General features: G+C 39.8%; 2 protein-coding genes across 2 annotated transcripts; both read right to left on the bottom strand.

Annotated features, from left to right (window-relative positions):
* Positions 1-361: 361 nt before the first annotated feature.
* LOC114840491 (cytosolic sulfotransferase 3-like) lies at positions 362-7,203 on the bottom strand. The gene is made up of 8 exons (XM_029124150.2): positions 6,943-7,203; positions 5,156-5,294; positions 4,616-4,744; positions 3,046-3,146; positions 2,638-2,764; positions 2,448-2,545; positions 1,691-1,865; positions 362-952 (listed from the first exon to the last, which is right to left on the bottom strand). The coding sequence occupies exons 1-8, from the start codon at positions 6,961-6,963 to the stop codon at positions 840-842; spliced, it is 903 nt and encodes a 300-aa protein (XP_028979983.1). The 5' UTR covers positions 6,964-7,203; the 3' UTR covers positions 362-839.
* Positions 7,204-10,834: 3,631 nt separating this feature from the next.
* Positions 10,835-21,231, bottom strand: LOC114828774 (cytosolic sulfotransferase 1). Its single transcript, XM_029124153.2, has 8 exons — positions 20,721-21,231; positions 17,818-17,956; positions 16,479-16,607; positions 15,000-15,100; positions 12,984-13,110; positions 12,794-12,891; positions 12,220-12,394; positions 10,835-11,829 (listed from the first exon to the last, which is right to left on the bottom strand). The coding sequence occupies exons 1-8, from the start codon at positions 20,727-20,729 to the stop codon at positions 11,717-11,719; spliced, it is 891 nt and encodes a 296-aa protein (XP_028979986.1). The 5' UTR covers positions 20,730-21,231; the 3' UTR covers positions 10,835-11,716.
* Positions 21,232-21,456: the final 225 nt, after the last annotated feature.

Below are 21,456 nucleotides of genomic sequence, written 5' to 3'. Positions count from 1 at the left end.
ATTCATAAAAAATCCTACAATGTGATTTTCTCGAATTTTCTTTTCTCATTTTGTCTCTTTGGGCCCAATTTGGACAATTTCACTTAGGGGTGTACTCACTTTTGTTGCCAGCGGTTTAGACATTAATGGCTGTGTGTTGAGTTATTTTGAACACTGTTATACAAACTGTACACTTACTACTTTAGATTTTGGCAAAGTGTGATTTCTTCAGTGTTACTACATGAAAAGATATACTCAAATATTTACAAAAATGTAAGGGGTGTGCTAACATTTGTGAAATACTGTTCATCCACCTGTAGTGTGGTAGGTGTTGTCACTGGCATATGGAATATAAAGACAGCTGTTAAATAAGATGTGTGTATTGGCTTCATTAAAAGGATTTAATGTTTCTGTAAATACAAACACTTAAACCTCAAACAGTTATATTTACCAACATTTAGTTGGATACTTATTCTTGCTAAATCTTCAATCTGTAATGCTTGTGTGAAATGTGTGAGTCTTCTTTGTGCAGAACCAATGAAGTGTAAATAAGTACACAATAGGTACATTTAGGGCTGGACTCTAAACACAAAAAAGACAGCCCATAAGTAGTTGTCCAAGCAACATTCCCTCTGGGGAATCTCCATTAATCCCAATTCAATGCAAACTGAAGCCAGATCTCTAATCACGTTGGTCTTATGATTACAGGGTCATAATTAAACAACAAGAATTAATGTTTCTGTCAGACTGGACAGACATTGGTCAGATCGTACTGAGATTGATAATCAATCTGCTTTGGGATTCTTAAAGGCATCTGCTTTTGGGATTCTTAAAGGCATCCATCACCCAGACCACAACCTCTAAACTACTGTACGAAACAGTAAGTTGGGGTTGTTCATCTTCTTCTGATAGTGTTCATCAAACTTTTCACTCTGGGTAACGGTGAAATGGTTCTTCCAATCACCAACCTTTCCTTGAGTGTAGAGAGAGGAGAGAGAAAACATGTGTGAGCAGATAAAAGGTGATGACAGGAACTGACAAACTAAAGCCCACAAGCCAGGTATTGCTGGCAGGCTATTTTGACAATGACTATAGAAGTGATGAACATTAGTTACAAAGCCTGTATGAATTTTACAACACATGGGGGGGGGGGGGGGGGGGGGGAATCCATTTAGAATCCACATTGGGAAGAGTTTTATATGGAACCTAAGGGGTTCTAACTGGAACCAAATTCTAATTGGTAAAGGGCCTCAGTGGGGAAACAGAAGAAAAATGTATGTTCTAGAAAGCACCTTTTTCCTGAGAGTATATTTCTACCTCCATCCTGGGTCTAGCCTGAAATCTAGTCTTCATCACAGTCCCTCATGCTCAACATTGTTTAAATATACCACTTAACACTTTTAAGTCAAAACCAGCATAATAACAGTATAATAGCTGTGTCCTCCTGCTGATAAGAGCACATTGGTGCTCTTACCTAAAAGAAATAGACCAGAAAATCAAACGTTTCACAATGGTCATCTCAGTCCTTTTTGGGGTTGCCACAATGGGTTTTGAAGGACATAATACCCAGGGGAAGAAGATGTGCAGTCCTCTGTTGATTTTCAAAATCTGACATGGCTCTCAATCAAAAACTTTCCACTATCAACACTGAGAGAGACAAAGCAGGAAAAATTACATAAAGACAGGCATAGGGTGAAAGATCAAAATCAACCTTTTCTCATGAAACGAGAGATCTTGAAGTCCATGACTGGAAGGTTGGAGTAGTTGGTCATACTATTATTCTTCATGTTGTCAAAGTGACATCCTTCTATCACTCTCTCCTTCTCCTCCACTGAAGGAGACAAACCCAGGAAGGAGCACAGTCCATCCAGCTCCCGTCCCATATCCTGCAAATAAAAACACATTGTTTTTGGGCCTGCAGAACCCCAGCAGTAAAGTCTGTGATAATCAACATACAACCACAGACATTCATTATGTACATGTTGTGCTACTTTGTGTTGAAAGACCTTTATGTTACAGCTGTAATTGATATACTCACCACTATAACATTGTAATAAAACAGATTTAGTTATTCTACTAACCTCTATCATGTCTTCATAGAACAGATGTAGTAATTCTACTAACCTCTATCATGTCTTCATAGAACAGATGTAGTTATTCTACTAACCTCTATCATGTCTTTATAGAACAGATATAGTTATTCTACTAACCTCTATCATGTCTTCATAGAACAGATGTAGTTATTCTACTAACCTCTATCATGTCTTTATAGAACAGATATAGTTATTCTACTAACCTCTATCATGTCTTCATAGAACAGATGTAGTTATTCTATTAACCTCTATCATGTCTTCATAGAACAGATGTAGTTATTCCACTAACCTTTATCATGTCTTCATAAAACAGATGTAGTTATTCTACAAACCTCTATCATGTCTTCATATAACAGGTGTGGTTATTCTACTAACCTCTATCATGTCTTCATAAAACATGTAGTGGATTTTAGAGTGAGTCTGTTTCTTCTCCCACCAGCCGGTCACATGGTCATACCAGGGTCCAAACACCACTGAAGAAGAGTAGAGTAGCCACATCCTTAGAATGTAAGGTGACTATCATCACTACTCATTCATTCACTCCTTTATTCTCTCGTTCACTCACTCTTTCCATCCATGAATCTCTGTAAGAAGTTGTTCCAGTCTCCTGGCTCAGGTTGGGCCCTGTTCATACGGTCAAAGTGAAAATAAGACACTAGATTGTCCTTGGCATTACGGGCAACATACACCACCTGCGTAGAGACAGATTATTGCAATTACAGAAAGACAAAAGCCAACAGACACATGTAGACAAGAGACCAACAGACACGTAGGCAGGAGACCAACAGACACATGTAGACAGGAGACCAACAGACACATGTAGACAGGAGACCAACAGACACATGTAGACAGGTGACCAACAAACGCATGTAGACAGGAGACCAACAGACACATGTAGACAGGAGACCAACAGACACATTTACAGTCTACATTGACAACTAGCAGGGGAACAGGACGTTTATTCTTTCTGTACCCTGCAGTTCTGCTCCCAGAAGGACTTGGGCACCAACTGGACGGGGAGGTGAGTCTTGATGAGGCGAGGAGAGGTGGGTAACTTGTCTGCTAACTCTGTTCCTGTGTACAGTTGGAACAAACTGATTACTCTTTGAAGATAAGTGACATTCTACTTCCACTTTGTGACCGTACAACGTCTGTTGATGAGAATTGTGGAATTATAGTGTCTGTGGGGTTTTAAAATTGAAAAATAATAATCTTTGTAATACACGGTGTCCTTAACAATATACACTCACCTGAAGGATTATTAGGAGCACCTGTTCAATTTCTCAATAATGCAATTATCTAATCAACCAATCACATGGCAGTTGCTTCAATGCATTTAGGGGTGTGGTCCTGGTCAAGACAATCTCCTGAACTCCAAACTGAATGTCAGAATGGGAAAGAAAGGTGATTTAAGCAATTTTGAGAGTGGCATGGTTGTTGGTGCCGGACGGGCCGGTCTGAGTATTTCACAATTTGCTCAGTTACTGGGATTTTCATGCATAACCATTTCTAGTGTTTACAAAGAATGGTGTGAAAAGGGAAAAACATCCAGTATGCGGCAGTCCTGTGGGCGAAAATGCCTTGTTGATGCTAGAGGTCAGAGGAGAATGGGCCGACTGATTCAAGCTGATAGAAGAGCAACTTTAACTGAAATAACCACTCGTTACAACCGAGGTATGCAGCAAAGCATATGTGAAGCCACAACACGCACAACCTTGAGGCGGATGGGCTACAACAGCAGAAGACCCCACCGGGTACCACTCATCTCCACTACAAATAGGAAAAAGAGGCTACAATTTGCACGAGCTCACCAAAATTGGACAATTAAAGACTGGAAGAATATTGCCTGGTCTGATGAGTCTCGATTTCTGTTGAGACATTCAGATGGTAGAGTCAGAATTTGGCGTAAACAGAATGAGAACATGGATCCATCATGCCTTGTTACCACTGTGCAGGCTGGTGGTGGTGGTGTAATGGTGTGGGGGATGTTTTCTTGGCACACATTAGGCCCCTTAGTGCCAATTGGGCATCGTTTAAATGCCACGGCCTACCTGAGCATTGTTTCTGACCATGTTCATCCCTTTATGACCACCATGTACCCATCCTCTGATGGCTACTTCCAGCAGGATAATGCACCATGTCACAAAGCTTGAATCATTTCAAATTAGTTTCTTGAACATGACAATGAGTTCACTGTACTGAAATGGCCCCCACAGTCACCAGATCTCAACCCAATAGAGCATCTTTGGGATGTGGTGGAACGGGATCTTCGTGCCCTGGATGTGCATCCCACAAATCTCCATCAACTGCAAGATGCTATCCTATCAATATGGGCCAACTTTTCTAATGGATGCTTTCAGCACCTTGTTGAATCAATGCCACGTAGAATTAAGGCAGTTCTGAAGGCGAAAGGGGGTCAAACACAGTATTAGGATGGTGTTCCTAATAATCCTTTAGGTGAGTGTACAGTGTCCTTAACAATATAGTTTTGCATATTGAATAAAGGGCCTCACAGTTCAAATGTATCATGGGTGAATTCTAACCTGGAGGGAGAACACGGAAGTCACTTTCCAGGAAAGGCACTCTCATAAAGATGGGCAGTGAGGTCTGGCGCTCTGGAGCTGATTGACCAAAATATAGAAGGTCCAGGATGTAGGAGATCCATGTGGTACCTGAGAGATATAGAGATGTGTTAAGGAGAGAGATCAGGGTATGGGAGAGAATGATAATGTTTTATTATTCATGTTCAGACTCCAGCTGGAAGAGACTGCCCAACTGTCTGTTCAAACAGCTCTGAGACCCTTGGCCACCAGAGGCCTTTTCAAAGTCCCCAAGTCCAGAAGGAATGCATAACAACAAATAGTGCCATTGAAATTTCTGCATTCCCAGATAACACATTCCAAAAAGCAAGTAAAACAGGAATGGTTGTTAGACACAGACATTAATTGGTATTTATTGTGTATCCTTTTCAGGTTTTTCCATTGTGTATTTATGTTTTTGTTTCTATTGTGTTGCTATTGTTTTGGCTGCCGCTAACAGGGGTCCTAAAACTTTACCTGTTACCTAGTAACATGCACACATACCTGCTTTAGGATAAGTGGCAATGAGGATATCATCTGGCCTGGCCTGGAAGTTCTGAACTTTCTCCCAGTTATCAGTAAAATAGTGGATCATGGAGACTCCGTGGAAGTCAAACAGCAGTGGTCGAGTTGGAAGGTCTGTCTATAGTGGCAACAACAGTAAAGAGCATCACTGATCAGAAAAATATAGGTTTCTTATATCAAATATAGTTTCTTATAAGTCTCTTGCAACAATATTCACAACCCTGACCAATTCTGTAATTTTACTGAATTACAAATATTCATCTGTTTGACATTTCATTTTTAAATCAATGTAATTCAAAACTGATTGCTCTAAGGATGAATTGGTTTTATTTAGGCAAATACTGCATGTTATTGAAAAATCTTTAAAATCTTTCAAACTATCTTATAACCCTCCTGGCAGGTTTTATGACGATTTCTTGATATGGTTGAACTGTGCTCCATAACTCCACTCCCAGACAATAAACTCTGTACTTATTTTAAAGTGATTGTTTGACACTATTTCCCATCTATCACAAGTCTCCTGTCGACAGCTGAGTTTTGATGGACACCTTTTTTGGCCCTTCCTATGCTGCAGCTTCTACATCCTGACTATTGATCCAACTGTGCTCATTGAGATATCCAAACACTTGTTAGGACAATTCCTTTCATCTGTGTAAACTGGGATCTTCTATATCACAGGATTGGAGACTTATTCAAGCAATTTCAGTTTTTTTCCTTACAAATCAAATTACTAACATCCAATGTCACCTTACAATTGTTTTAATGTCACCTTACATTCTCATTGTTTTAAAATACAATATTTAACAGAACAAAATGTCAGTGTACCATCTGTAATTCAGTAAAATTTGGGGGTCCAAATATCTGCCCCCTGTTGGGGAAGTTTCCGAGCTGTCCTTTGTGTGAAGCTTAGGTAAACACTACAGTAAACATTATGGCAGGAAGGATAAGGTGGGGGAAGATAGCATTTGACTTGTGTGATAGAACAAAGGTGTTTGATTGACATGAGACAGATGGCAGCATCTTACCACACCCCTTTTTCCTATGTGATATATACGGTTGAATGAGCTATATTGAGTCAGAGACTCCTTAGACGATTATGTGTGTGTAAGCGGTTGACGCGTCTCTCATATGTGCATAATAGTTAATAAAACGGTTATAATGTACAAAGAGAACTTTGTCTCTGTGTCCCTTACTCCGAGTGTCGATACATGGAATTTCCATCACACCCCCCAAGAACTTCAAATGCCCAGCAAACACTTGCAGTCATTGATATCAGGTCCACTCATCTCTGTGATTCAAAAAGCCTAACACCCTATGTGGTATTTATATATTTGAATACATTTGTAAAATTGCCTGTAATTAAGGCTAATACAGTAGTAGCATTATTAGCATTCATTACCCTCTCATGAACCCCTCAAGCTACACAGGCAAACTTTTCAGGGTCTTCCCTTACATCTCTGATTTAAAATGCAAAGACAGAACAATAGTTTTTCTGACTGAAAGGCAAGACCCAGTAAATGTACTTAATATAAATCTCATCTTTCCATTGGTGTCTGATATAACTGTGAATTACAAACAACATTCCCTCTGAGCCATATTGTACTGGTGGGTCACAGCAATCACATTGTATTAATGTGATTCACGTGAATACATTTTATAAAGCTGCAGTAGGGCAACACCATTAGTGAACACATAAAACAATGAATTCATATTACAGTTAAGTACAGAATGTTATACACACTATTTCAGAGAGGCTGAATCCTTACATTTTCCATGTTGAATTCCATAGTATCCTCTTAATAAACTCTTCTTAATATTGTCTCTGCCTATTCAACTTTTCCTTTTCTTGATCCTATTTCCTTGCCTTTGTCTGTATTCGCTATCTTTATATTTTCTTTCCTGTTTTTTCAGTATCAGACATTTCCCCCTTCTACATTAAGAGAACATTCCCCTCCTCTCTGTCCATAATACATTTCAGACTGACTCTGTTTGTTCAGGGTTTTCTGTTCACTTCAATCTCTCTCTAGTTTTGGAATGCACTCTTGGCCCATTTTCAAGTTAGCCTTTGTTCTCCTAAACACAGGACCAAGCAACCCTTGGACCAACCAATTACTCAGTGGAGAGGAAGAAATCTGTGCAACCAGTTTTCATAGTCTGTAGGCAACAAGTAATTGCATGTGTGTGTGCGTGAGCTGTGTGTTTGTGCATGATACAAAATGAAAGTAGGAATATGATGCTGAGGAATGTATGTTACAGGTCATTGTAACTGGGACTATAACATAGAAGGAAGTGGGGGAGGAGCACTACTCAGTCAATGTGTTTCACACAAAGAAGATCAAAATCATTTAACTCTCCCACATCCGAGACATAAAGGATGTGCCTTTAAGGTTTTGACACAGACTTTGACTGACCTTTTTCAGGAAATGTCTACAATAAAGTTCGTGTCTTAAAATGAAGAGACCACTGCAAATTGAACACTTCTGTTCCTCACTCAAAATGTTCCTTTTCAACTTTTTTGGAAAGGAAAGAAAAAGGTGCAGTGGTGTAGACATCTTCAAAATTAAAAGTTTCATAGGCTTCCTTGGTGTGTTTTTAATAGTTAAAAATCTTTATCAATCAATCAAATGTATTTATAAAGCCCTATTTACATCAGCAGTTGTCACAAAGTGCTTTTATAAAACACCGAGACTGAAAACCCAAGGAGAATGCAACATCAGTGTTGGGGGCGGGGCAGGTTGTGGGATGGTTGGCAGTGATGCGGTCAAAACTCTGTGATATTCAGGAAACCAATATAATCTACTCATTATATTGAATTTATATAAAATATATTGAGAATGTATTACAAGCTTGTAGGTGATGCAACAGTTGTTACACAAAGTGTTCAGCAACATATGATATCAGTGTACAACCTCAAAGCATGACAAAAGTGTATGACAACCAAATACAGTTTAGGTATCCTTATTTAAGGAAATATGAACCAACTCCAAGTTACCTCCCCCTGACTTCTTTGTCTAGTTTTGGCTATCTGACCAGTCTAATTCAGTTCACCCATACCTGCCTAACCTCCATCATGTGTGTCTGATCACATGCCACCACTAAAATGTCAATACAACACAGATGCTTCTGTAGAGTCTCCATACAGATTCTAAGGTCATGCCTACTTTGAGCCATGAGAAGATCCCTCTGTCCTACAATATGTTGTCAGGAAGTAAAGATTGGTCTTGTGAGTCTTGTGATTCTCAGGTTAGTCAATTCAACTCCAACTATCCTGACTGAGGAATCATCAAGATGTATCCTCTCACAGAATGTCCTTACAACAGAACTGTTATATTGCTGGTTTGTTCATGCCTAGATAAGTATAATCTAAAACACAATTTCAGTAGTATATTGTGAATAACAAATATAAGATTACATTTGATATGAAAATTAACCAAAACAGTAATGTAACATTTAAAAAACCTTCTTCAGCCGAATAGCAGCTAGAAGCATCAGGTATCGTCTTGATCTGCAACCTTGCCAGGAGATGTTGATGACGTTTTAGGTATAATTTGCAGGGACCATAAACTTGGATGACAAGATACGAAATACTGATAAAATTTCATCCTACTACATATTATGCCATGATGAATTTGATTGAAATTAAATTTTGCATAAAACGTGCAAGGCAGTTTTCCAAAATCACCAAACACTTCTTGCTGTCTTTCCCAACATATTAAAATTAAATATTGAGCTAGTTTTGGGAGTTGAAAGAAAACATTGACAGTATTAAGTCTATTCAAATGTGTAGTTTCTAGGAGGAAACATAATTAGAGAAAGGGTGCATATGAACCTACAACCTAATACAGTAGGCTCAATCATGCTTGTTGCTCATCAGTTAGGCAGCTTGCCTTGTCTTTCAACATTGACCACTGACCAACAGTAGCAACCAGTCTTTTATTTCTTATGGGATTCACATTCAACTGTAGGTCATAACAGAATGGCACAACCATAAAACAAAATGTGGCAACAAAGAAAGAAATTAACTGACCCCTTTTCAAAAGTCTGCACACACATAGTTCTTAATACTGTGTATTGCCCCCTTTAGCATCAATGACACCATGCAGTCTTTTGTAACTGTTGTCTATGAGGCCCTGAATTCTTGCAGATGGCATAGCTGCCCATTTGTCTTGGCAAAACGCCTCCAGGTCATGCAAAGTCTTTGGTCGTCTTGCATGATCCACACGTTTGAGGTCTCCACAGCGTGGCTTGATGGTATTAAGGTCAGGAGACTTGGCCTTGCACTTAGGGTCATTGTCGTGCTGGAAAGTCCAAGAGCGTCCCATGCACAGCTTTCTTGCAGAAAAATGCTAATTGTCTGCCAGTATTTTCTAATAACATGCTGCATTCACCTTGCCATCAATTTTAGCAAGATTCTTCGTGCCTTTAGAGCTCACACACCCCCAAAACATCAGTGAGCCACCACCATGCTTCACAGTGGGGACGGTTTTTTGTTTACTATAAACATAACGCTTATGGTTGTGACCATAAAGCTTTATTTTGGTCTCGTCACTCCAAATTAAAGTGTGCCAGAAGCTGTGAGGCATGTTAAGGTTTTGCCGGGCATATAGTAACCAGGCTTTTTTGTGGCATTGGTGCCGTAAAGGCTTCTTTCTGGAAACTTGATCATGCAGCTCAATTTTGTTCAAGTATCGTCGGATTGTGCTTGTTGAAACCATCACACCGTCTTTTTCCAGAGCAGCCTGTATTTCTCCTGAGGTTACCAGTGGGTTTTTCTTTGTATCCCAAACTATTCTTCTGGCAGTTTTGGCTGAAATCTTTCTTGGTCTACCTGACTTAGCTTGGTATCAAGAGATCCCTGAATTTTTCACTTCTTAATAAGTGATTGAACTGTACTGACTGGCATTTCCAAGGCTTTGGATATCTTTTTATATCCTTTTCCATTTGTATAAAGATCAATTACCTTGTTACGCAGGTCTTTTGACAGTTATTTTCTGCTCCCCATGGCTCACTATCTAGCCTGCTCAGTGCATGCACGTGAGAGCAAACAAATTCATTGACTATTTACACAGAGAGTAATTGTAATTTTAAAAGACTTTGGGTTTGGGAAGGTTTGGGAAATTCACCTTTTATTGCCATTGTCATCTTCTGTGTCTGTAACAAGACCAAACATTCAATGGTATGTAAACTTTTGATCAGGGCCATTTGGATTATTTCTGTTATCATTATGATTTAAAAAGGAGCCAAACAACTATGTGATAATAAATGGCATCCTTAAATAAAATAAAATATTTTTGTATGATCAGTCATATTTTCAAAATCAACGACAGAAATTCAAATTTTCTTCCAGGGTATGCAAACTTATGAGCACAACTGTATACACTAAACAGGTCTGATATTATTACTTGTTTTTTGCTTTTTTCCAATGAAGTCCTGTGTCACAGGAAAAGTGAAGACAGTATTGGTGGAGATCCAGTATAAATCCACCTGTAGTGTGGTTGTTGTTGTCACAGGCATATGGAATCTGAAGACAGCTGTTTAATAAGATGTGTATACTGGCTTCACTGGGATTTCATGTTTCTGTAAACCCTAGTACATAAACCTCAACCATTTGCATTTACCAACATTTAGTTGGATACTAAATGTATACTTGATACTTGATAAATCTTGAATCTTTAATGGTTGCATGAAATTAGTCTTCTTTTGTGCAGAACCAGTGAAGTGTAAATGAGTACACAATAGGTACATTTGGGGCTGGACTCCAAACACAAAAAAGACAGCTCCTAAGTAGTTGCCCAAGCAACTTTCCCCCTGGGGAATTTCCATTCAGTGCCGGCCCTAGGCATAAGCGACATAGGTGGCCGACTGCTAGGGGGCCTCCGACCGTTAGTGAGCCCCAGACCACTAAGGGAGAGGGGGTCCCTCATTAAGTATTTGCTTAGGACCCCCAAAAGGCTAGGGCTGTCACAATAAGGCTAGGGCCATCACAATTCAATAAAACTGTAGCCAAATCTCTAACCATGTTGGTCATGTGACTACGATGTCATATCTAACCAACAGATAACATTTTTCAGACAGATTTGAACCTAATTAGTCAGATTCCTTGTGAGGGGCATAGCTAGTGAGTAGTGAGTTTACTCACTCTGTAGTGAGTTTGCTAACTCTGATTATCAGTGTGCCTTACTTGGTATTATTAATGGCATCTTAATGGCTCTCTTGTAATAAAATGTCAGCTGTTGTTTTCTCAGGTGTCTTCCTTGAATCCTTAACCTGGTCAAGTTTTATGGGCAAAGACAAGACCGCAGGTACTACCCACATGTTCACATTTGTCTTTTCACACAGTGCATATGTGGTTTCTCACCTCCTTCACAGACCAATAGAATTAACAGACCAATAGAATTAATTAGCACCTTACATTGTCTTCTGGTTCAGCATTTCATAATGGTTTGGTAAATAATATATTTCATGACTCTGCAAAGCATCCATTTACTATAAACATTCCATGAACATTTTTTATGAAAACAATCACACAGACCACAACCTCTAGACTACTGTGCGAAACTGTAAGTTGGGGTTGTTCATCTTCTTCTGATAGTGTTCATCAAACCTTTCACTCTGGGTAACAGTGAAATGGTTCTTCCAGTCTCCAACCTTTCCTTGAGTGGAGAAGAGATAGAACGAGAGATAAAAAAGTGTGAGCAGATAAAAGGTGATGACAGGAACTGACAAACTAAAGCACACAGGCCAGGTATTGCCGGCAGGCTATTTTGACAATGACTATAGAAGTGATGAACATTAGTTATAAAGTCTGTATGAATTTTAAAACACAGGTAATAAGCCTCACTTAGAAAAAAAGTGTTCCATTTAGAATCCACATTGGAAAGAGTTTTATATGGAACCAAAGGGGTTCTAACTGGAACCAAATTCTAGTTGATAAAGGGCCTCAGTGGGGAAGCAGAAGAAAATGTTATGTTCTAGAAAGCACCTTTTTCCTGAGCATGGAGAATGACAGAAAGACAGGTGTAGGGAGAAAGATCAAAATCAACCTTTTCTCATGAAGGGGGAGATCTTGAAGTCCAAAACTGGGAGGTTGGAGTAGTTGGTCATACTATTATTCTTCATGTTGTCAAAGTGAGATCCTTCTATCACTCTCTCCTTCTCCTCCACTGAAGGAGACAAACCCAGGAAGGAGCACAGTCCATCCAGCTCCCGTCCCATATCCTGCAAATAAACACATTGTTTTTGGTTACATTTTTGTGATTATCAGCATACAACAACCAATATTTTTTATGAACATTTTGTGCTACTTAATCTTAAAATCGGTTAGCACCTTTATGGTAAAGCTGAAATTATTCTACTCACCATTATAATATTTTCAGTGAATAAGTGTTGTTATTCTACCAACCTCTATCACATTTTCATAGAACATATGTAGTTATTCTACTAACCTCTATTACATCTTCATAGAACAAATTTTATTATTCTATTAACCTCTATCATGTCTTCATAGAACAGATGTAGTTGTTTTACTAACCTCTATCATGTCTTCATATAACAAGTGTAGTTATTCTACTAACCTCTATCATGTCTTCATATCACAGGTGTAGTTATTCTACTAACCTCTATCATGTCTTCATAAAACATGTAGTGGATTTTAGAGTGAGTCTGTTTCTTCTCCCACCAGCCGGTCACATGGTCATACCAGGGTCCAAACACCACTGAAGAAGAGTAGAGTAGCCACATCCTTAGAATGAAAGGTGACTATCATCACTACTCATTCATTCACTCCTTTATTCTCTCGTTCACTCACTCTTTCCATCCATGAATCTCTGTAAGAAGTTGTTCCAGTCTCCTGGCTCGGGATGGGCCTTGTTCATACGGTCAAAGTGGAAATAAGACACTACATTGTCCTTGGCATTACGGGCAACATACACCACCTGCGTAAAGACAGATTATTGCAATTAGAGCAGGACTCTCTATTATTATGTTATTTTAAAAAAAAACACACAGATGATATGCAAAAGCAAATAATTAGCAGAAGCTATTAATAAAGATAGTATACTCAAACTGGGCTTTCACTAAACTAGTTAAAATTATTACAAGAAATGCATTGCAGCCACATGTAGACAGGCAGCCACATGCCCAGGGAGGGGCGAAGGGGCCCAACGGAATTGGAATAACATACATGTCTGTATAATATACATGTACATTGGAATGTATTGCTTTGCAGCAGCTGTGCATTTCTACAGTAGTCACATTAACTTAAATGTGTAACGTTACTAGACTCAGCTGGCTCACATCCTCTAATATACATGAATCAGTTCATTTATATATCGGCTCTTGAGGGCTGTTCATCCTTTCTACAGTCACATTAGAAGACAGAAGATAGGCTAATATACTGAGTCTGGCCGCTGTTCGTAATATGGCATATATATTTGCAAATGTAATCATAAATAAAAAAAATATGTGGATGCAACTGAGTGTATGTTCAGTGTCTGAAATGTTTTTCTGGATAAAAAGTTTGCCTAATGCTTTTCTGGCCTGCAAATAGATGTTGACAAACACATTTTACATCAAATAAAAATATGTGCAGCCCTCCGTTGTATGACAAACTTCCTCTATGGATCTTGAATTCAAAGGTCTGCCCACTCCTGCTTTAGGCTGTTATGCAAACTATACTGCTGTGCTTTAGTGACCCGGTTGGGACTCCTTATGATTTGAGGTTAATATTATTTTTTTTTTTGATGGTTGCAGTGCCAACATGCTAGAGGTTTTTGTCAGGTTCAAACCCTGCAATGAATTGGAAGCTCATTGACTGTTGCTTACTTGACATCTAATTCTCTTAAGTGTCACAGTTAATAAAGGTCAAAATACACTTGGCATCGTGTTCCATTTCTCACTGTAATATACAATAAAGTGGTACATATGAAAGGAAGGAAGCTCAGCTACCTTATTGGTCAGAACAACAGGCACATTGCATATAATAGGAATACATATTACGGTTACGCATTGAAACGTTTAGCTATTTCTCCTGTGAGTTATTTATTTAATATATTATTAAAAAAATGTTTTTGGGGGGGTGCCCTTTTTTGGGTTTGGCCCCTGCCCCTCCAGATGTCTGTGCACGGCCCTATTGACAAAAAACCAACAGACGCTGTAGAGAGGAGACCAAGAGACACATGTAGACAGGAGACCAACAGACACTGTAGAGAGGAGACCAAGAGACACATGTAAACAGGAGACCAAGAGACACATGTAGACAGGAGACCGACAGACATATGTAGTCAGGAGACCAACAGACACATAGACTGGAGACCAACAGACACATGCAGACAGGATTTCAACAGAAACATGTAGACAGGAGACCAACGGACGCTGTAGAGAGGAGACCAAGAGACACATGTAGACAGGAGACCAACAGACACTGTAGAGAGGAGACCAAGAGACACATGCAGACAGGATTTCAACAGAAACATGTAGACAGGAGACCAACGGACGCTGTAGAGAGGAGACCAAGAGACACATGTAGACAGGAGACCAACAGACACTGTAGAGAGGAGACCAAGAGACACATGTAAACAGGAGACCAAGAGACACATGTAGACAGGAGACCGACAGACATATGTAGTCAGGAGACCAACAGACACATAGACTGGAGACCAACAGACACATGCAGACAGGATTTCAACAGAAACATGTAGACAGGAGACCAACAGACACATGTAGACAGGAGACCAACAGACACATGTAGACAGGAAACCAACAGACACATTTACAGTCTACATTGAAAACTAGCAGGGGAACAGGACGTTTATTCATTCTGTACCCTGCAGTTCTTTTCCCAGAAGGACTTGGGCACCAACTGGACAGGGAGGTGAGTCTTGATGAGGCGAGGAGAGGTGGGTAACTTGTCTGCTACCTCTGTTCCTGTATACAGAGTTGGGACAAACGGATTACTCTTTGAAGATAAGTGACATTCTACTTCCACTTTGTGACCGTACAACGTCTGTTGATGAGATTTATGGAATGATATTGTCTGTGGGGTTTTAAAATTTAATTTTTTTTTCTTTGTAATACACAGTGTCCTTAACAATATACACTCACCTAAAGGATTATTAAGAACACCATACTAATATTGTGTTTGACCCCCTTTCGCTTTCAGAACTGCCTTAATTCTACGTGGCATTGATCCAACAAGGTGCTGAAAGCATTCTTTAGAAATTTTGGCCCATATTGATAGGATAGCATCTTGCAGTTGATGGAGATTTGTGGGATGCACATCAAGGGCACAAAGCTCCCGTTCCACCACATCCCAAAGATGCTCTATTGGGTTGAGATCTGGTGACTGTGGGGGCCATTTCAGTACAGTGAACTCATTGTCATGTTCAAGAAACCAATTTGAAATGATTCGAGCTTTGTGACATGGTGCATTATCCTGCTGGAAGTAGCCATCAGAGGATGGGTACATGGTGGTCATAAAGGGATGGACATGGTCAGAAACAATGCTCAGGTAGGCCGTGGCATTTAAACGATGCCCAATTGGCACTAAGGGGCCTAAAGTGTGCCAAGAAAACATCCCCCACACCATTACACCACCACCACCAGCCTGCACAGTGGTAACAAGGCATGATCGAGACTCATCAGAGCAGGCAACATTCTTCCAGTCTTCAACTGTCCAATTTTGGTGAGCTCGTGCAAATTGTAGCCTCTTTTTCCTATTTGTAGTGGAGATGAGTGGTACCCGGTGGGGTCTTCTGCTGTTGTAGCCCATCCGCCTCAAGGTTGTGCGTGTTGTGGCTTCACAAATGCTTTGCTGCATACCTCGGTTGTAACGAGTGGTTATTTCAGTCAAAGTTGCTCTTCTATCAGCTTGAATCAGTCGGCCCATTCTCCTCTGACCTCTAGCATCAACAAGGCATTTTCGCCCACAGGACTGCCGCATACTGGATGTTTTTCCCTTTTCACACCATTCTTTGTAAACACTAGAAATGGTTGTGCATGAAAATCCCAGTAACTGAGCAGAGTGTGAAATACTCAGACCGGCCCGTCTGGCACCAACAACCAAGCCACGCTCAAAATTGCTTAAATCACCTTTCTTTCCCATTATGACATTCAGTTCAGGAGATTGTCTTGACCAGGATCACAACCCTAAATGCATTGAAGCAACTGCCATGCGATTGGTTGATTAGATAATTGCATTAATGAGAAATTGAACAGGTGTTCCTAATAATCCTTTAGGTGAGTGTATTTTACATATTGAATATAAGGGCCTCACAGTTCAAATATATCATGGGTGTATTCTAACCTGGAGGGAAAACACGGAAGTCACTTTCCAGGAAAGGCACTCTCTGATAGATAGGAAGTGAGGTCTGGCGCTCTGGAGCTGATTGACCGAAATATAGAAGGTCCAGGATGTAGGAGATCCATGTGGTACCTGAGAGATATAGAGATGGGTGAACAGGAGAGAGATCAGGGTATGGGAGAGAATGAAGTAAGGAAAAATAGACTGGATTGCTGTCATATGGTCAAGCACTGCAAAGAAGGACATAGATGAGTGGATAGACTACAGATGACATGAAACAGATATATACATAATGACACTTAAGGAACATCCAGAGCAAATGTGAATCTCTCCTGGCTTACAGGAGTAGAAACATTTTCTGCATCACTACTGGATTTTGTATGACCTGTCGATGTGTTAAGACTGCCCAACTGTCTGTTCAAACAGCTCTGAGACCCCTGGCCACCAGAGGTCTTTTCAAAGTCCCCAAGCCCAGAAGGAAAGCAGAACAACTAATAGGGCCATGAACTTTCTGCAATCCCAGATAACACATTTCAAAAAGCAAGTAAAACAGGAATGGTTGAAAGACACTGACACTAACTGATATTTATTGTGTATCCTTTTCAGATTTTTCTATTGTGTATTGTTATGGAAATTTTGAACTAAGATGCATTTGAGAAATGTCTGTCTTTCCATTAGTTGGTATGTAAAGTTTTACTTTGATTGTGACACACATGTCTGTGTAATATCAGAGGATTTTAGGTATTTGGGCCATGTCCTCCTTCCTAGACAAAGAAGGGTGTCAGTCCTTTCTGTTCCTTTGGAATATAGGAGAGGGGGATCTGGTATTTGTTTAAGGGGGCATCCTTGACCGGCACCAGCGAATTAGAGGGTTACTCTTTGTTTGTATAACCCATTAGTGTCTATCTGTTGATTATCCAGACATTGTGTCTCTTCAGGAGTTGAGAAGGATAAGGTGGGGGGACAGCCCGCCCTTTGGGTAAACCTTACACAAGACAGATGGGCAACAACTTACCACACCCCTTTTTGTATGTGATATATACTGTTGAATGAGCTGTATTGAGTTAGAGACTCCTCAGACGATTATGTGTGTAAGCGGTTGACGCGTCTCTCTTATTTGCAAATAATAATTAATAAACTGTTTAATTGTGCCTAGAGAATTTCTTCTCTGTACTTCCTTATTTAAGAGTGTCGATCGATGGAATTACCATCACAGAATACAGTATATTCAGTTTTTTTTTGATTTATGTTCATACTCCAGCTGGAAGAGTTGCTATTGTTTTGGCTGCAGTTAACAGGAATCCTAAAACCTTACCTGTTACCTAGTAATATGCACACATACCTGCTTTAGGATAAGTGGCAATGAGGATATCATCTGGCCTGGCCTGGAAGTTCTGAACTTTCTCCCAGTTATCAGTAAAATGGTGGACCATGGAGACTCCGTGGAAGTCAAACAGCAGTGGTCGAGGGGGAAGTTCTGTCTATTGTAGCAACAACAGTAAAGAGCATCACTGATCAGAGAGATGTAATTAGAGACAGTGTGTAACAGACAATTAGTAACTCAGGTATAGTTTCTTAATAAAATCTCATAGTGATCATATAATTTCCCAACTGGCTACAAATATGTAAGATGCTCATGAAGACATTAAAAGTGAGACAGCCTTTAGGTTTCCATCATACAACATACTGATACAGTAAAAAGGTACAGTCGCTTGCAAAGGTTTTCACAACTCTGACCAATTCTTTCATTTTATTGAATAACAAATGGTAATGTGTTTGATATTTCATTTTTAAATTGATGTCCTTCAAAATTTATTATTCTAAGGAGAAGTTGGTGTTATTTTTGCAAATACTGTATGTTTAAGAAAAATCCAACCTCTACATCAATAATTGGTTGTGCCACCATTTGCTGCAATAACAGTCTTGAGCCTTTTTCCCCTAAATCACAGCTGGGTTGCTGTTATGCTTTCAGATAGTGCTTTTTGATTAAAAGCTTCTTATTACCCTCCATGCTGGTTTTATGCTGATTCTTTGATATGGTTGAACTGTGCTTCATTAACTGTGCACATCGAGAGGGGTCAGCTGAGGTGGCTTGGGCATCTGTTTCGGATGCCTCCGGAACGCCTTCCTGGGAAGGTGTTCCGGTCCCGTCCCAACGGGAGGAGACTCCGGGGAAGACCTAGGACATGCTGGAGGGACTATGTCTCCCGGCTGGCCTGGGAACGCCTCGGTGTCCCCCCGGAAGAGCTGGAGGAAGTGTCTGGGGAGAGGGAAGTCTGGGCATCCCTGCTTAGACTGCTGCCCCCCGCGACCCGGCCCCGGATAAGCGGAAGAAGATGGATGGATGGATGGATGTGCTTCAGTACTCCCAGACACTAGACTCTGTAGTTCTTTTTTAGTCATTGTTGTGTAGCATCTCTCACAAGTCTTGTTTCAGGGCTGGATTTTGAGGGACACCCTTTATTTGGCACTGCAGGTTGAAACAGCCAGGAGAGTCAGCCAGGAGCCCCCCCACCCACCACCCTAGACTTTAAATGCCCAGCAAACACATACAGTCGTTGATTTCAGGTCCATTCATCAATGTGACAGAAACAGCATGGGGCCCCCTAATACCACAGGGTCACACAGAGTGCGCCAAGCACAGAGGATAGGTCCCAAGTGGGTGAAGAGAGCCTGATGTAAGCTGCTGCTCGCCAGGAAACAACCCACCACGCTGTGTGCCAGGCATTGCCCAATCAATTCCCACACAGCATGCCAACATGCCTATCGTTCAGAGATGTATTCGGGAAAGGGCACTGTAAAACGACTGTCGTAGTAAACTCACTGCTTGCATTGTGAATGTAAACATTGGCTCAATGTTTTCAGGGGAACGTATAGAGACCTATATCAATACACCCTGACCATCCCCTTTTGGAAAACTGAATGTATCATATAATTTGAAACGCTGTATTTGTTGCCCCTTTCACTTTCATTGTTGCCAGGAGAGGCTTTCTTTAAAAAATAGTATACTCTGAAAACTATTCCAAAAAATAATGTTTCCACAGTCCAGAATTAGGATAGATTATCCAGCCCCAAGATAAAAAATAATTAAACTGTCCTTTAATGGGATTCCTGAAGATTCAAAAGTTCCCACTGCGATAACTTTTGTAATGTTTTTGCCTAGATATGTTTAAGCTAGAGACACAATTACCTTTGTTTCAAATGTTTAGGCTATGACAACATGCATTGAATATAATAATCTATATTAATAAGCATTTTTTAATAATTCGTTATCCTTAAACAGTATCTCTTCAACGACTCTAGCTCAATGTTTCTTAATCCTGGTCCTTGGGACCCAAAGGGGTGCATGTTTTTGTTTTTGCCCAAGCACTCACACACTTGATTCAAATGTTGCCCTACCACTTACACACTTGATTGACATAATCAACCTATCATCAAGCCTTTAGTTTGAAACAGGTGTGTGAATGCTTGGGCATAAACTACACTGCTTAAGCCAGTAGAGAGACCAAAACAATGATTCATAACTGATTCATAATTTAGTGCAATGCCAGTTTACATCTATCATTTATAACTACAGCTTCAAAAAATAAATTTACCACTGTAATTTTTTCTTTCCTTTCCATAAAAGTTGAAAACTAAAGTTTTGAGTGAGGAACAGAAGGGTTAAAATTAAGAGACCACTGCAAATTGAACACTTCTGTTCTTCACTCAAAACTTTCCTTTTCAACTTTTTTGGAAAAGAAAGAAAACGGTGCAGTGGTCTCTTAATTTTTCCAGAGCTGTATATGAATTTCAGTACATTTGTAAAATTGCCAGTAATTAAGGCAAAAACAGTATTGGCATAATTAGTGCTCATTACCCCTGTATGAATCATTCAGGCTACACAGGCAAACATTACTGTGTCCTTTGCTTCTCTGTTTTCAAATGTAAAGTCAGAACAATTATTTTACTGACCGGAAAGCAAGACCCAGTAAATGTACTTAATATACTTATTAAAATCTAGTAGTTCCATTGGTTTCTGAAATCATTTGAAAATACATTCCCACTGAGCTATAATATATTGAAGGTTTGCGGCAATCACATTGTATTTATGTGATTCAAGAGGAAGTTGATCGTCATGCACAAATAGATATTATATAACTGCAGTAGAACAAGCCCATTAGTGAACAGAAAAAAATATTAATTAATATTACAGTTTAGCACAGAATGTTAAAACAAAATAAAATAAAGAACATGAATCCTCACATTTTCCATGTTGAATTTCACAGGATCCTCGTAATCAACTCTTCTCACTTCTCAGTATTATCTCTGCCAATTCAACTTTTCTCTTTCTTGATCCTACTGCCTTGCATTTGCCGGTATTCACTATCTTTGTATTTACTTTATTTCACATCCACTCCTTGTTTCATATTCTGAACTCTATTTCTCTGTTTAAGTTGCAATCACAGTTTTAGAGTATTGTATCAAGACACTCCCACTACATTCTTATCTTCTATTACCATGTTTGTCTTAACCCTGTTTTTGTTTCGCACGCACACCAGCTCTCTCTTATACCATAATTCTTCGGTCTTGTGGGTTGTTTTCTGGCACACCTTTCATGATTTATATTACAAAATGTATCTAGGGCATAAGTAGCTTCAATAAACCAACAAAACTGGTTTTTACATTTGAGGTTTATACTCTATTCAAGTTCCATGGCAAGAAAGCTTTCTGTTTAGTCAAAAAAAACATTCCCCTCCTCTCTGTCCATAATACATTTCAGACTGACACTGTGTTCAGGGTTTCCTGTTCCCCTCAATCTCTCTCTAGTTTTGGAATGCACTCTTGGCCCATTTTCAAGTTAGCGCTTATTCTCCTAAACACTGGACCAAGCAACCCTTGGACCAACCAATTCATCTGTGGAAAGGAAGAAATCTGTGCAACCAGTTTTCATAGTCTGTAGGCAACAGGTAATCGCATGTGTGTGTGCTTGAGCTGTGTG

This window comes from Esox lucius, chromosome 12 (genome assembly GCF_011004845.1).
Source record: "Esox lucius isolate fEsoLuc1 chromosome 12, fEsoLuc1.pri, whole genome shotgun sequence".
Classification (NCBI taxonomy): Eukaryota; Metazoa; Chordata; class Actinopteri; order Esociformes; family Esocidae; genus Esox; species Esox lucius.
Note: the sequence above shows the minus strand (reverse complement) of the source record. Positions and strands in the feature narration are given on the sequence as shown.

Bases quoted from the DNA above. Each gene is read 5' to 3' on its own strand.
- LOC114840491 (XM_029124150.2), bottom strand. From the start codon at position 6,963: ATGGAATTCAACATGGAAAAT. The intron at 2,765-3,045 runs GTACAGAAAGAA...GTCTCTACGCAG, and splicing joins TCTGGGAGCAGAACTGCAGG to GTGGTGTATGTTGCCCGTAA. The intron at 2,546-2,637 runs GTGAGTGAACGA...ACTCTTCTTCAG, and splicing joins GAGATTCATGGATGGAAAGA to TGGTGTTTGGACCCTGGTAT.
- LOC114828774 (XM_029124153.2), bottom strand. The intron at 12,892-12,983 runs GTGAGTGAACGA...ACTCTTCTTCAG, and splicing joins GAGATTCATGGATGGAAAGA to TGGTGTTTGGACCCTGGTAT. The intron at 11,830-12,219 runs GTTGATTTTGAT...TCTCCACTCAAG, and splicing joins CTCCCCCTTCATGAGAAAAG to GAAAGGTTGGAGACTGGAAG.